Raw genomic sequence first — 16,150 nt, forward strand, 5'->3', positions numbered from 1 at the left:
GAAATACTCCAAAATAGATTTAAAGAAATGTCAAAATAACAATGTGGTTTTGCACTATCACAATTATATTTGTTTTCCTTCATGATGGCTAGCCTTGGACTTGGTGGGTAAAGAACTTCCTGTCCAAATGTAAGGACCTGAGTTCAAATCCTCAGAGCCCACAGGTAGGAGTGGTGAGCCACCTGTATTTCCAAGCACTAGGAAAGAGGAGACACTGGGTCCTCAGAGAAACCTATCTAGATAGCTGTGTGCTCAACGGAAAGACGTTACTTAATGAATAAAGTGGAGTGCAATTAAGGATGATTCCTGACATTAGCTTTGGGCCCCTTTAAACATGCACACCTATGTTGATATATGCATGCATACACATATATCCACAAACATGAACACACACATATACACATGCAACAAACAAAAAATATTGCTAGCCTCCAAAGTCAGGGGAGAGGTCAATAAAAAGAGTGATTACTGTATAAACAAGAGGAGCTGAGTTGAGGTTCCCAGAACCCATTTATAAGTCAGCATGACTGTAACCCCAGTGTGGGAGAGGCAGAGACTAGATGGTCCCCGGGGCTGGATGCCCAGCCAGTCTAGCTGAGGCAGTAAACTAGAGATTTGGTGAGAGTCCTGTATCAAAAACAAGATGGCGAGCAATAAAGCATATGCTCACCTGTGCACATCACCTATAAGTCTATCATCACAACATCCTATGAATGAGACCTTCCTGTTGTCATTACCTTTTCAGACCTGGGATTCAGTGAGGCTGAGTGATTAAACCTAAGCCACACAGCTGGTCAGCTAAGAGGCAACTATACCCAATCAATAAGACTCCACTGAAGTCACACCCACAGCCTCCAAGTGTTGACACCTCTCCATATGTAGTAATGCATTATTTCATACTCTTCTTATATCAATTGATGACATATTGGTGGATAGATAGATAGTGAGATAGACAGATGATAGATAGATAGATAGATAGATAGATAGATAGATAGATAGATAGATAGATAGATAGATGATAGACCATGCCTCCTCCTTAACCAATAATTCAATTCTACTCATTTTCCTAAAACATCTTTTCTGAAATACACATAGAAAACACAGAATAATTGTCCTAAACAACATTAACAATAAGAGGCCTATGTTATATTCAGAGTACAATTTTACATTGTTTTATTTAAAAATATTTTTATTTTATGTGTTTGAGTATTGTACCTCCATATCTGTATGTATATGTATGAGCATATGTATGTATGTATTTGTACATATGTATGTATGTGTATATGTATTTATGTGCACTGTATGTGTGCAGTGCCCTTGGAAGTCATAAGCGGACATCAGATACTCTGGCCTGGAGTTACAGTTGTAAGATACCACGTTGATGCTGGGAACTGAGTTCAGGTACTCTACAAGAGCATTGAGTGCTCTTAATGACCAACAGATATAATTTTTAAGTCTCCTAATTCTGTGCCCCTTCCTGGTATCTACAGTAATCCTTCCTTGATATGACTTTATATAACAAATACAAGAGTATATATAATTGTCAGTCTGAAAATCTTCTCCTTGAACATCTGACCTTCCTGGCTATTCCTTTCTCTCTTGTTTTAAAATTCTCATTCTCAAGAAAGGAATGTTCTCTTCCACAGTACTATGCAGCGACTTCTGATCCTTGGATCTCCTTTCCATTCTCACAGTACAGTCCGTACTACAATGGTCCTACCAAGGATGCCAAGATTCACTTCTCTGAGTGTGACCGTGTGAGGGCATTTGGACTCCAGAGGTCTGTGTCTTGCATATCTTTCTCAGCTGCTTTGCTTGTATTTACTGGGGTAGAATCTATAGTTGAACCCATAGCTCACAGGTCCAGCTAAGCTAAGGCATGGTGTTTTTTCAGGCTTGCTTGGACGATCCCCCAACTCTGCCTTGCAGATGTGTGACGACAGCTAAGCGTTCATGCTTGCTCATTGCAGGATTAGTTCATTTTCAACCATAAGGTAAACTACTCAAAAACGGAACTTACAGGCTGCCATTCTTTGTCTTGTCCCTGATGCACTCCTGAAATGGTCACAGATGAGCCACACTTTGTTTGGAAAGTTACTGAGATGACTCTGACTACTGCTACCCAGAAGGTCAGGGTACACTGAAGAGCACATGAATATCCTTTGTCAAAATTTGCACATATTCTGTTTGTCTTACCCAGAACGCTTGACTTCAGTATTACAATGAATACCGGATTAAGGGCAAGAAATAATATATGTGACAAGAAGCATTCTAATTCAGCAGTCAGCACCAAGTCATGTAGCAGCGAATGTATAGATTATGCAAAAAATTTAATGTAACCTTTATACATTGTGTGGGATTCCAGACATGAAGAAGCATAAGCCACAGCCATTGTCAAATGATTTCTGAAATATCTCCAGCAGGAAGAAGAAAGAAAACCTGATTTAATAATATCCTGAAATCTTGTGAGATATTTATAGCCAAAGCATAGATATAGTTGGCCCATCATTAAATTCATTTCTAGTCAACAAATCTTGTTGGCGCTCTGAAGAACAGAGAAATTAAAGCATAATTTGTCTGGGACCATTTTCCCCTGCACACCTCATCTTTACTTAGGAAATCAATTTGTATAATTGATAATATCATTCAAATCAGACCAAACCAAGTTGTTAGAAGGTAATTCAGTTTTCTGTTGGAGCAATTTGATACTTGTTCTGATTTGTGATTTTCATTTTGTTTGTTAATGAAAAAAATTAATGAGCAGTGTTACCAGAAATACAACCCATCGAAGCACTGACATCACATGGGCTTGCCAACAATCGCATGCCATGCTCACTGTGCAGCCGGACCTCTGTAGTGGAGGCACCACCGATGGAAGGGCACAGACAAGAGCTTAGAGCAGGATGACATCACACCTACCTTTGCATTGATTCGTATTCTTGTCAAGAATTGCCTTCGTGGATACAATTTTTCCATACCTGAGAGAGGGAGAGGGAGAGAGAGAGAGAGAGAGAGAGAGAGAGAGAGAGAGAGAGAGAGAGAGAGAGAGAGAACAAAGCTTTATGTTATTGAAATCCAGTTAAGACACTTAAATGACCTTCATGAACTTTGGGACACATACTACTGAGCCACATTCTCACACCAGGATGATCTTATCCCAGCTATATTTGAAAACATGGGCCCCTCTTCTATAGGTAATCTCTTAGCTGTGCCTTCATGAATATGCCATCAGGTTAGCACAGGTATCCAAAAGAGGGAACCAAGGTGCAGTGTCCCCTATGGGCCTCCAGAAAAAAGGTGAGGCCATAACCATTAGGCTGAGATTTGTGCCCCATTATTGCTCAGACCTTGACTGTCATCTTGAACACTTTAGCCCAACTCCTCCCAACCACCACATCTTCTTTTGTAGAACTGAGAAGTTACAGGCTGGGGGGTCTAGTTCAGTTAGGAGAGTATTTGCATAAGTGGTGCCCTGGATTCCATCTCAAGCAACCCGCTAGCCAAATATGCTGTTGCTCTTCTGCAATCTCAGCAAGTGAGAGGTGGAAGCAGGAGGATTAAGAGTTCAAAGTCATTCTTGGCCACACAGGGAATGCAAGGTCAGCCTGGCATATGTAAGATTCCGTTTCAAACTACTACTGCTGCTGCTACTGATGATGATGATGATGATTGATGGAGGAGGGTCATCTGTCTATGTGTTACTCTCATTGGTTAATAAAGAAACTGCCTTGGCTTTTTGATAGGGCAGGATTTAGATAGGGGGAGTAGATAGAATAGAATGCTGGGAAGAAGAACGCAGTGGGGCAGTCGCCATGACTCTCTTCTCCAAGAGGTTAAGATCTTTCCCGGTAAGCTACCACCTCATGGTTCTACACAGATTAATAGAAATGGGTTAATCAAGATGTGAGAGTTAGCCAGTAAGAGGCTGAAACTAATGGGCCAGGCAGTGTTTAAATGAATACAGTTTCCATGTAGTTATTTTGGGCATAAGCTAGCCATGCAGGAGCCGGGCGGGATGAAAAGCAGGCCTGTCCACAGCTCCTTCTACAGATGATGATAATTTTCATGCATCACACTCTCCAGTTCAACTAAGCTTTATGTTTTGGGGATGTCCAGGAGAGCACAGTAGTCTAGCTAAACAAATAACCTAGGCATCATAGGCATCCACCTGCCATGGCTCAAATCTCAGTTCCAACTGGATCTGTTTGCCTGGGAAACCATTGAACTCCTTGCAGCATTTCGGCTTGCATGGTGATGTTGATAACCATATTTAAATAATGACTTAAGAGCTGCAGAGACAACTCAGTGACTGGCTAAGGACTGGCTGCCTTACAGAAGATACGGGTTTGATTCCAGCACCCACATAAAGGCTTACAACCACCTGTAATTCCAGTTTAAAAGGATACTATATACCATGGACTCAGTCAGCACCAAAGGCACTTAGGGCTGCACAGACATACATGCAAGTAAAACGCTTGTATGCACACAAATTACAAAATAAATATATTTAATAAATAAATAACAAATTGGATTCTCACTAGCAGTGGATAGTTATAGAGAGGAACACAGAATGTGGTCTTCCTTACAGTCTTATTCTGAGGGCTGGTGGGGTCTACAGACTTGCTCAGAGGGTTGCCTGGCACTTCAGAGTTGCCCTGAGGGCTAATGGGGCTTACCCAGAAAGCTGAGGACAGTGTCAGGGGCAGAGCATCTGTCTCTACACTAGCTATTCTTCACAGCATCCTCTCCAACCATCTTCTGTAGAGGACAAGTCCCTGAGAATGGCCAATAGGGCTGTGGATGAGGCTCCATAGAGTCCTTGCCTAGCAGGCACAAAGCTCTGGGTTTAATCCAAAGAACTGCTTAAAGTATATATGGTGGTGCATGCCTGTCATGCCAAGTATTGGCGGGAGAATCATATGTTCAAGACATCCTTAGCTATGCAGGAAATCAGAGGCTTCTCCTGTGCACGTTGAACACCATTCTACCATCACTATATACACAGCCTTCATTTTTATTTTTTACTTTTTTAAAAAATATTTTATATGCTAAATTTTGATCATATTATTTCCCCTCCACTATGTTCTCAGGCTACCCCAGAACTAAACATACTCGTCTCAGTTTCCCAAGCATGACAACTACCCACATCACTTTGTACATATTTCCTCCTCAGATTCTAGCTAACTCTCAAGTTTTCTGCCTGAAGAAAATGTTGGGAAGAACAAAGCTCCTTGCACTCACAGCACTAGGGAAACCAGGAACACTATGCAAGCAGAGTTGTCTTTTCAATGGAAAAGATGTATAACTTCTTTCCCACCCAGAAGGCTAGGACTGGTTAATAGTTTAGGTTCATGGTTCTCAACTTTCCTAATGCTGCAACCCTTTAATACAGTTCCCAATGTTGTGCAACTCCCAACCAGAAAGTACTTTCTCTGCTATCTTATAACTGCAATGCTCCCCTGTGATAGATCATATTATAAAAATCCATGTTTTCTGATGGTCTTAGGCAACTCCATTGAAAGGGTTATTTGACCCTTCCCCACTCAAAGGGGTTGGAACCCACAGGTTGAGAACCATTAACCTCTGTACCATCTGTAGGGCCAAGCCATATCACACACAAACAGGACTGGAGATTCTTAATTGTCTAGGTGCCTTTTGCATTATCTATATGGCTTAAGGGCTCCCCTGAGCTCTACAGCCATGACTGGAGCACAGATGGCCTCTATACCATCTGTATGACTGTAAACAGGTCAAATCTTCCCACTAGGCCCTTAAGATAACACATGTAGTCTGTCTTCCAAACCCATCCTCAATAAACTGTCCAGGCTAGTATCAGACTTTAGAGGTTAGAACCAACATGGACATCTGAGCCATGCTGAACTGGATTATCACTCTGCCTGCCCCGGTGTTTTCAGAGTCCCCCCCACCAGAAAATGACCAGTAAAATCTTATCATGCTCAAATTCCATCTTTCCAGACAGATTATCCAGACAGATGCTCTCTAGGTACAGGCTGTTCAGGCAAATGGATGCTTAAAAAATGACATGAGAAAAAGAGGAGGAGAAAAAGAGGAGAAAGAGGAAAGGCAAATAAAATCATTTTGCTGAAAAGTACCAATGACACAGTATGTAAGAGACTAAAAGAGAGAGAAAAAGCCGCTCAAGACGTTTAAAACCAACACACAATAGGTACAGGATCCATCTGTATTCTCTCTCTTAATTTTTTTTCTTTTTTCTTTTTCTTTCTTTTTTTTTTTTTTTTTTTTTTTGGTTTTTAGAGACAGGGTTTCTCTGCAGCTTTTTTAGAGCCTGTCCTGGAATTAGCTCTTGTAGACCAGGCTGGCCTCGAACTCACAGAGATCCGCCTGCCTCTGCCTACCGAGTGCTGGGATTAAAGGCATGCGCCACCACCACCCGGATTCTCTCTCTTAATTTTGCATCTTTATTTTTAATGTATAAATGTTTTGCCTGCATGTATGTCCATTCTCTATGCGTTTGCAGGGTCCCTGTGGAGGCCGGAAGACGTTATCCGACTCCCTGGAACAGAGCTTAGAGGTGTCTATGAGCCTCTGAGTGCATGCTAGAACCAAACCCAGGTCCGCTGCAGGAGTAGTCAGTGTTCTCTATCACTGAGCCATCTCTCTAAGAACCCCTTAATTGGTTTCTACAGAGTATCCTGCAATAATCTTTTTTACAGAAGAACCTCCAAAATTAAAATTTAGTGAGGACACAATTAGAAATGGGTGCATCTCCAACCGAGTTACACCCAGGGACAGCATTCTTAGAATATGCCTCATGCTGTCCCCGTGTTGACACCGCTCAGATGACTCTGTCTCAGTCAGCGCTAAGTATGGAAAATACAGTATAGCTTTACAGAAAAAGAACGAGAGCAAACATATCTCTTCAGAAATACTTGTGATTACTTTGTTAAACAAATAAAAAAATAAAAGGAATAAGCCTATTTTCCAGAAATTATATAGGCCTCTCTATGTCTCTCTGTGTCTCACTCTCTCTATTTCTCTGTCTGTCTCTCTCTCCCCATTTTTAATTTTCATGTTCTCTCTCTCAAAAAAATTAAAACCTCACTCGTTCTTGACCATGCACTCTAGTTATACCCAGGCTCAGCTTTCCAGTGAAACCGAATCCAGAAACAGCAGAACCTGAGCGCTTTCCAGGAACACACAATCTCTCTCTCTCTCTCTCTCTCTCTCTCTCTCTCTCTCTCTCTCTCTCTCTCTCTCTCACACACACACACACACACACACACACTCACACACACACACACTCACACACACATGGACATACACACTCTCTCTCTTACACACACACATGTAGACACACATACTCTCACAGACACAGACACACTCACACACTCTCTCACACACATACACACAACATACACACACGTTCTCTCTCACACACACACATACTTATACACACACATACATACACACACACAAACAAACAAACACACACACACACATACCACCCGAGTCTCAGGAATTTCACTCTTGGACTCAGAGACAGGGTACTGTTTTAACAACTATGTAGAAAAGTTTGCTTTGCCGCATCAGAGGTGGCATTTAATGGCTGGTGGTCACAGTCTACATCTGAATGCTCATGATGAGAAACAGGTACTTTCTGCATGACTGGTGTGGTATTCTCCATGATCCACAGTGTCAACAATGGTTATCAGTAATAAGGCTGAGGTTAGTTTTAATTTCTTCTTTTTTGTCTGTCTTGTACCTGGCAGGCAAGCACTCTACCTGTAAGCTGTTTCCTTAGTCTCTATGCCCCTTCTTTAAAGGCCCAAACTACTTTGCGCGCGCGCGCACACACACACACACACACACACACCAGAGCCAGATGAAAAGCTATATATTTTTACATGCTTTGAGCTCGAGGCTAATTCTAAACATATATTATGTTACCTTGTCTTCTTAAGGGTTAGATTAAGATTTAAGTTTTTGTAAAGATTTTCTTCAGCTCCGCCACCCATGAGTGGAAGACAAAATCTGACCTTAGAAAATGTGACTGTGTCACTAAATAATGCCTAGAAATGGACAGCTGAGGGGGTCCCATGAGCCTGCCTGCTGGCTCCAGGAGCTTTCAGACAAATTCAATTCCCTTCTCCACCCCTTCATTTCCTACAGCAAGAGGAGATAAAATACTATCCACAGCCGGCTTCTGCGGGGCGCTGGAACTCTTGGTGGGAATAAATAAATGGAGTAAGAGAAGCTTATATTGTAATCTTTTCCATGTGGGCCTTCCCCAGCCAGCATGGATGGTCACCTGACAGCCTTGGCTGGACATTCTCTGAAACGAATATGTGCCCCTCCACATTGTGTGTACACGTTCCCTAACTACCCCTGCAGTCAGAAAGCCCCCAGTTCAGCCATGTTTCAAACACCATTTTCCTTATGTCCTGGGTCCTTTTTAGATAGTAGCTGGTGGGGCTGAAGGGATGGCTCGGCAGTTAAATACATAAACTCCTCTTACAAAGAACACAAGCTCCGTTTTCAACACCTTTGCTGGGCAACTCCCAAATTCCTATAACTCTAGCTCCACAGAACCTACGCCTCTGACCTCTTTGGACACTTGTACTTATGTGCAAATGACCACACACACACACACACACACACACGTATATATTACACGTATATGCTTGTATGTGTGTGTGCATAATTTAAAATAAAATTAACATATTGGCTATTGTCTTCTTAAACTCCCTTTATGCTAGCTTTTCAAAACACAATTTATGCCAAATTTGTAAAGGGACTAGCCAGTTCTTTGCTGGCACTTATCCTTTGTCTTACGTTGCATCTACATCAAACTATATTTGTTGACATAATTCATACTTCAATGACATACACAAGCCTAATTTAAACGAAAGGCTCCTTTTATTTGCCAAAGTTGAAGCGAAAATAACTACTATTATGGGTTTGCTCTTCATACATTATTAAGACATCAAATTGGTAGGATATTTCTACATAGAATTTATTTTTGAATCCTTCACATCACCCACTGTGTATATTGATTCAAAAAAATGCAGGCAGAGACTAAAGATAGAGTCTCTGCAGTCAATTACCTCTCTGCTAACTCATTTTTCACAAGCCCTCTGTATGGATACCAGACGCAAAGAAGGTATCGCATTCATTTAATGGATGAAACACTATCCATTTAGCAAATGTGATTTTTTTTCCCTGCTTCTTGGGTGGCTCATTCATTTTCTCTTTGGCATTTAGGGGCACTAATGGAATGTGTTTGTAGGTGGAGGGATCTGCTTGGAATGCGGTAGGGACCAGCCCATGATGAACCGGACCAGCCACATTTCATACACACATCCACAAAAATTTTTATTTGGGGAGCTGGAGATTTGGCTAAGTGGTTTAGAGGACTTGTTGCCCTTACAGAGGACCTGTGTTTGGTTCCCAGAAGCCATTAGGTATCTCATAATGGTCTGTGGGTCTGTAACTCTAGTTGCAGAAATGATGCCTTCTTCTGGCCCCCTTGAGCTCCTACATGCACATGGTACACATGAACTCATACAGGTTACATGCATGCACATAAAATAAACAACAAAATGTTAAAGTTGTTAAACATGCTTATTTAAAACGATTAACTAGTTTGAGCCACAAATGAATGGCCAAGGGCAGACACAATTGTCATGGGATAAAGCATTCCCTCCAAATGAATCTATCTGCATTTCCACCCCCAGACTCTCAGAAAGTCATGATTAAAGACAGGGCCTTTTGAAGATTATTAAGGTAGAGAAGAAGCCATGTAGCTCGGTGAAGGAAGGACATGAGAAGGTAATGGGAACTACACAGCTATCTACAAACCAAGAGAGAGCATGTTTGAATCAGCACTGCACACGGCTTCAGTTAAGCATGAAGAACTGGGAAGAAATACATTCTTGTCCATCCAGCTAGTGTAGATTTCACTATGGCAGCAATAATACATCAGTACAGTAAATACTGCTTCCCCTGGGGTGTTGGCTTTGGGGAAGGGGAGGGAGCTGAGGAAACTGGGTGACAGCATTCCTCCTTTAAATATACCTTGTAAGAAACAGAATATCTAGAGGGGAAACTGAAGCAAAATTCTTGGAGGAGGAAGTATTTGAAAAGGGGTAATAGTTTGATCATCAGAAATGCTGCTTTTACATTTATATTATATTTACTTAGGGTGTATGCATGCTTGTGTGCACATATGTGTGCATGGATGTGTGTGTGCATGGATATGTGTGTGCATGCTTGCAGGTGTGCACCATGGCTTGCCTGCAGAGGTCAGAGGACAGCATGAGCGAATCAGTTCCCACCTTTCACCACAAGGGCTCAAGGATGAATCTGAAGTCCTTGGCTCTGGCATCCAGCGCCTTTACCCACTACTCCATCTCACCGTTCAGAGCTAATTGTGTGCATCTTAGACATAAGAGAAACAAACATCAAACATATTTCTTTTCCAGGCAATTAGGTTACTATCAAAGTATTCTTTCTGTGGTAGTAGTACGATCATCACCATGTAGTATGTACCATTCCAGTTCCATAATTCTGCACTTCAAATGTGACCTACTCTAAACAACAACAAGCTAGTCCTCCAACTTCAATGCCCACCCACAGGCCATGGGAGCTTCTTAGCACTGATTGGCTGGTCCTATGAGTAGATATCCTGCCTCTGTGGACAGTGCATAGAACTGTAGAATTTGCATTTCTTACAAGGCCCCTGGACAGTCGTATGCTGATGATATCCTCTTAAGAAGCACTGCTCCAAAGATGAACCAAGTCCAGAAGACTTCCCATTCCCAGCCCCCGGGACTCTGGGGAAAAGATAGACACCTGCAGGCAGGAATGCCATCCACAGTGCATGCAACAACGAGCTTGTCAGCACCAGGACCCTGCAGACAACTTTCTTGTTGATAGCACACCCTCCTAACTGTGGTATAAATTCCACTATGCAGCACTCTTGGCTTTCAAGAAGGGGGTCTACGCTGACTCTATAGGAGAAAACTGTCAATAAATGATCAAAGAAGATTCAAATGAAATCCGATGAAGGACTAAAAAAAAATCCCCAACTAGCAGTCTTCTAGAGGAGAAGTTCTAGCTGAGCAAGCTTCCTACCTGCATTGCGTCAAGACCAGGCCCATGTGGCGGAGCAGATGGCTGTGCTAGAGGTCAAGGGGCTGGGGTTCTGTCTGAGAATGATCAAAGCCCAGAGGGGCAAAGGAGTCACATTCTACAGTTCATCTAGAAGGTATTTGTTGTTCCATGCTTCCAACTGAAAACCTGTTCCTTTGTTTAAATAACAGTCCATGTTGAAAACTAAGGAACCTTTGTATGGGGGTCCATGCTTGTATGAACACACATATGTACGCATGGGTACAGTACACAAACCAAAGGCTCATGTGTGGTTGTTTTCCATGTACCATCTATCTTTGTGTTGTGACAGGGTCTCTCATTAATCTGGTGGCCAGGGATGCTTCTCTCCACCTTTGCTCCCCAGCCTTGAACAAACAAATGCAGACAACCTGGCCCAGTTGTTTTTATGTAGGTTTGGGGATCAAATTCAGGTCCTCATCCTTGCAGACAAACCCTTTACCAACTGAGTTTTCTCTCCAGCCTCAAACAATCCTTTTTTTCCTTTTCCCAGTTTTCACTCAATGTTATTAATCATTTAGCTAATGCTATGACAGCTCACAACTTGGGTTCAGCTGCCCTGACGTTCCTTTGCAGATGGTTTTTAGGAAGAAAGACAAAGAAACACAGGCACTGTGTAGGTTACATTCTTCCTTCACCTAAATTAAGTTAATAGCTTGAATCGTGATGCTGATACAGTGAGGAAATTGGCAAACAGAGAACAATTATTAACTTTGCAGTATTTCTACCCATTCTTTCATCATAAGCAGCAATAAACCTAAAACAGACATGGGCAACCCAAAGCAGACATTCTCAATTTATTTTTCATTCAATTTTATCATTTTTAAAAAGATTTATTTTATTTTTAAGTGTGTGTGTGTGTGTGCGCGCACGCACGTGCATGCGCATGCACATGTGTGCATGTGCATGTGTGAGTGTAGTACCTGTGGTGGCCAGAAGAGGGCACTGGATCCCCTAGAATAAAGATAGCTGTAATCTAATGTGGGCTGTGGGAACAGACCTGAACTATAGTCCTCTGCAATACTATGCACTCTTTACCTCCGAGCCATCTCTCTCAGTTTTTTTTTAAATGAAAGGTTGCATAAGACCATCTTCATGGAATATAATGCATTTTGAAGTATCTGCCCTCATACCCTACTTCACTCCCCTCATCTCACCTGATATCTTCAATATTTAAAAACAGAAGCGCATCCCAAGTTTGCTAATTCTTATGCTTAGGAAACTCTAAAGTGGTACCTTGAGTTATAATTTGGATTTTATAGTAGGTGGAAACTTGAGGGAGAAGGGGGTTCATGGCAGCTTCAGTTCCAGGCTCCAGCCTGTCACTGTAGGGATGTCAAGGTAGGACCATCACATCACACCCACAGTTAGAAACAGAGAGAAATGGATGCATGCTCACTTTCATGCTTGCCCATGCTTAGCCCGCTTTCTCCACCCATATAGCTGAGTACTTCTTGATTAGTAAATGGTGCCACCTACAGTGGGCTGGGTCTTTTCACATTAATTTATTTAATTAGGACTATCCCTGGCAGACATACCCACAGGCTGACCTAATAAAGACCACCCCTCATTCAGACTCTTCCCAGGTTGTGCCAAGTTGACTAGTAAAGTCAATAATGACACAAGGGGGATCTAACATCTTAACCCATGGCAGCAAAAAATAAGTTTCCATGTAAACAGCACTGGGAATCAGCCAAGTGTCTGAAATTTTTCTTTTGATTGTTTGTTTTTCCCCATCTAAGTACACAACACTTTACCATGTTCAACATTCTTTCATATTTGGTCAGTGAATATGAAAAGGCTGCCGACTTTAGGTTCAAAGAATATAGATTAGCCTCTCATCCCAATCTGATCCGAGATGAATGTCTCGACCCCTAAGTCCTGTTTCTTGAGCTGCACAAAACGACTGATGAACTCTACTCTGCACATTGGCTATAAAGATAAAATGAACAGTGTGAGTCAAAACTCTCAGCATAATGTGTAACAGGTTGACATTGCTCTCATTCCCTCTCTAATTCATGCTGTGTTACCTATGCAGTTAGGGCTCAGCATGAACGTAACTCGGGTATTTATCCTCTTGACATTCAGTGTCACCCATATCTCCCTATTCATTACCTATGGGGGTTTCTTATCCCACCACACACCTACAAACTTCCTTGTAAAATGCAGAGCCAATGAGAAATTTGCTCTTAATTCACTCCTCCCCCTTCTGGTCACACCTAACATCTCAGTCTGTTCTCCAGGCTCAGCCACTTCCCATGCTACCTTCTCTGATGCCCTTGCCCCTTCACCTTCCTCCACCATGCCCTGCTCTAGTTCCCTAGCCCATACTATACCGTCTTCCACTTCCTCCTTTCCTGGCCACCTGCGGTGAAAGGTATTGTGTCTGGCTGACCACCTCTTAACCCTGACATTCCTTGGTCCCCACTGCCTGTCAGCTTCTTCTTGATTCATGTACGACTGAATGTGAGCAGTGCCCCACCCCCAGGGCCATCCTGCCAGAGTCCAGTTCTCTGAAAGTATCAGTTCCAACTGTGTCCTTGTCTGTTTTGGAGAGTTTAAATGCCTCTCAGGAATTCACGTGTTTAGAGTTTCCCCTAATCTATCCCAAAGTATTTGCCACCTAATTTTTCCAACGAACCCACGATCTAGGTGCCACTAGATCTAGGGTATGGTTTTAATAGTAAAGTATATTTTATCATCATTGTACTGCACTGTGTTATGTCATCTCTTATACAGACATTGAAGACTTCTAGGGTAGAGTGAGTACAACTCTTGTATTTTCTTACACAGAACACCACATTATTTGTTCATTGAATGAATAAATAAAAAATAATAGAGTGTATCCGTCCCCTCAGTTCCGACAATGGGATCTGGAGGCAAGGAGAATCAGCTAGATATAAAGATTGATTTCTCATTTTGCAAAGCAGCCAAATGTATATTTTACCACAAAATCAGCACACTATTTCCTCATATCTGATACTCAGTACATAACTTCACTTTATCCAACGACAGGGTAGGGCATACATAACACCACAAAGAACCAAAATCAGAGAGGGTTTGATTTGTTTGTTCACTTTTAGCATTTCGCTTTAACTTTGAACCTGTGTATTTGTGGATATCTGCATAGGGGGGCGGTGTGTGTGTGTGAGGGTAGATGGCCACGGAAGCCAGAAGGGGCTGTCTCATCTCCTGGAGCTGGAGATACAATAGCTGTGAGCTACCTGACATGGGTTCTAGAAAGAGAACTTTGGTCATCTACCAGAGCAGTAGAACACCAAGACATCTCTCTAGCCCTCTGAGAAAGAGTTTCAAAGTCTTTATTATAAAACATTTTACAGGCTCACATTATGTTAAGTCAACAAAGACAAGCCAAAATGGGAGGAGGAAAAGAAAGGAGAAGGATGGAAAGGAATAAACAAAAGAGAAATTCATCTACTAAATGGTGACTGCTATAAGCTGTTTAGTGGATAGACTGTTGCATTGCTGAAATGAGTGTCTAGTGCAAAGAACTCAACATATTCCCAGGGAGATTTATGAGTAAAGGCAAGATACCCTGGTGTCTGTTACATCTTTCTGAGCTTCATAACATTTAAAATATAACTCTGTGATTAAGTTATATAATCATGCAACTGCTTTGTTAAAAATTCAGAACCCACAAAGGACAAAATAGAACCATACAACCAGAAAAGAAGTAGCTTCATAAAGATCATTTTTATTTTTCTTAAATGTAATACATACAAGAATCAAAAATGAAAAAATCAAGACCACTTTGGTCAATTACAAAACCGTAAAAGAGAGTCAGGAGAGGTGATATCATAGGTCAATATTCTGGCTGCACAGAGCTGACAACCTGAGTTTAAATGACTACATAAAAACCAAATCTGTAAGAGAGTGGATGTACTACCATTATGTCAACATAGAAGATATGAGAGACTGAACTGAAAGAAGCACAAGAAACAGAAGGGCCAACTGGTCTACCTCAGGCCTTGGTGGAAAGATCCTGTATCAATCAAGGTCTTTTTACCAACACCAGAAATTCTCCTCCAGCCTCCACATGTGTACATGTTGTGGCACATGTATGTCTGTTCTCAATCCTCCCTCTCTCTCTCACAGACAAACATACACAGAGTATTCACATAAAAGAGAACATGAACATTTTATTTCAACACATCAGTCTTTTGGTCTTAAAGCTTGAGAAGCATATTGGCTGAAGCTGCTATGCCTAACCCCAAACAAGGGGGCAGCTATGTAACTATGCCAGAAAGCACAAGTTCTATACATATTCAAATAAATCCTAATAGCATAAATCAATGATGTGGTTCAATCATCTCTGTGAAATAACCACCTTCATGGATTTTCTGTATTATACACAGAACATTTGAACTTCCATCCCTGGCATGGTAGAAAGGCTTAACAAGGGAGTGCTTGGGAAACACTCTGGATAAACACCGGCTTCTCATGGTCATTCACCCAGAAAATGGAAGTGTTGGGAAGTGATACACATTGCCTGATGAAAACTTCAGGGTGATGGTATAATTTAATTCCGTGAAAAATAGAGGGCTGGGGGCGGTGGATGGCTCAGTAGAGTGCTTACTGATCTTCCAGAGAACCTGAGTTTGGCTTCAAAATGGGTATTTTGGAGAGTTCATAACTGCCTGTAACTCCAGTGTTAAGGAATTAGTTGATTTCTTCTGGCTACAGAGGGCACTGATACTTACAAGGCATACACACAAAAATACAACTGCACACAGCCACACACACACATACATTCCCCCCTCTTTCTCTCTTGTGTTCTCTCTCTCTCTCTCTCTCTCTCTCTCTCTCTCTCTCACACACACACACACACACACACACACACACACACACACACACACATTTTAAAGAGAGTGCACAGCAGAACTGATGTAATGCTACCCCAGCTCCAGTATCAGCCACTTCTGGTACTTTATTTGCTTTAATCCTTTCACTGTGACCGCAGGTGCACACAGCACCCGGG

General features: G+C 41.9%; 1 protein-coding gene across 2 annotated transcripts in view; it reads right to left on the reverse strand.

The window, feature by feature from the left end:
- The window catches only part of Rbms3 (RNA binding motif single stranded interacting protein 3), a 675,207-nt gene that overhangs the window by 469,634 nt on the left and 189,423 nt on the right, over positions 1–16,150 (reverse strand). For both annotated transcript variants that reach the window (XM_038323829.1, XM_038323830.1), the window contains exon 3: positions 2,920–2,978. In XM_038323829.1, the coding sequence (XP_038179757.1) occupies positions 2,920–2,978 (59 nt within the window). The remainder of the gene's footprint in view (positions 1–2,919; positions 2,979–16,150) is intronic.

The sequence above is a fragment of the Arvicola amphibius genome, chromosome 3 (assembly GCF_903992535.2).
Source record: "Arvicola amphibius chromosome 3, mArvAmp1.2, whole genome shotgun sequence".
In the NCBI taxonomy this organism is placed as follows: Eukaryota; Metazoa; Chordata; class Mammalia; order Rodentia; family Cricetidae; genus Arvicola; species Arvicola amphibius.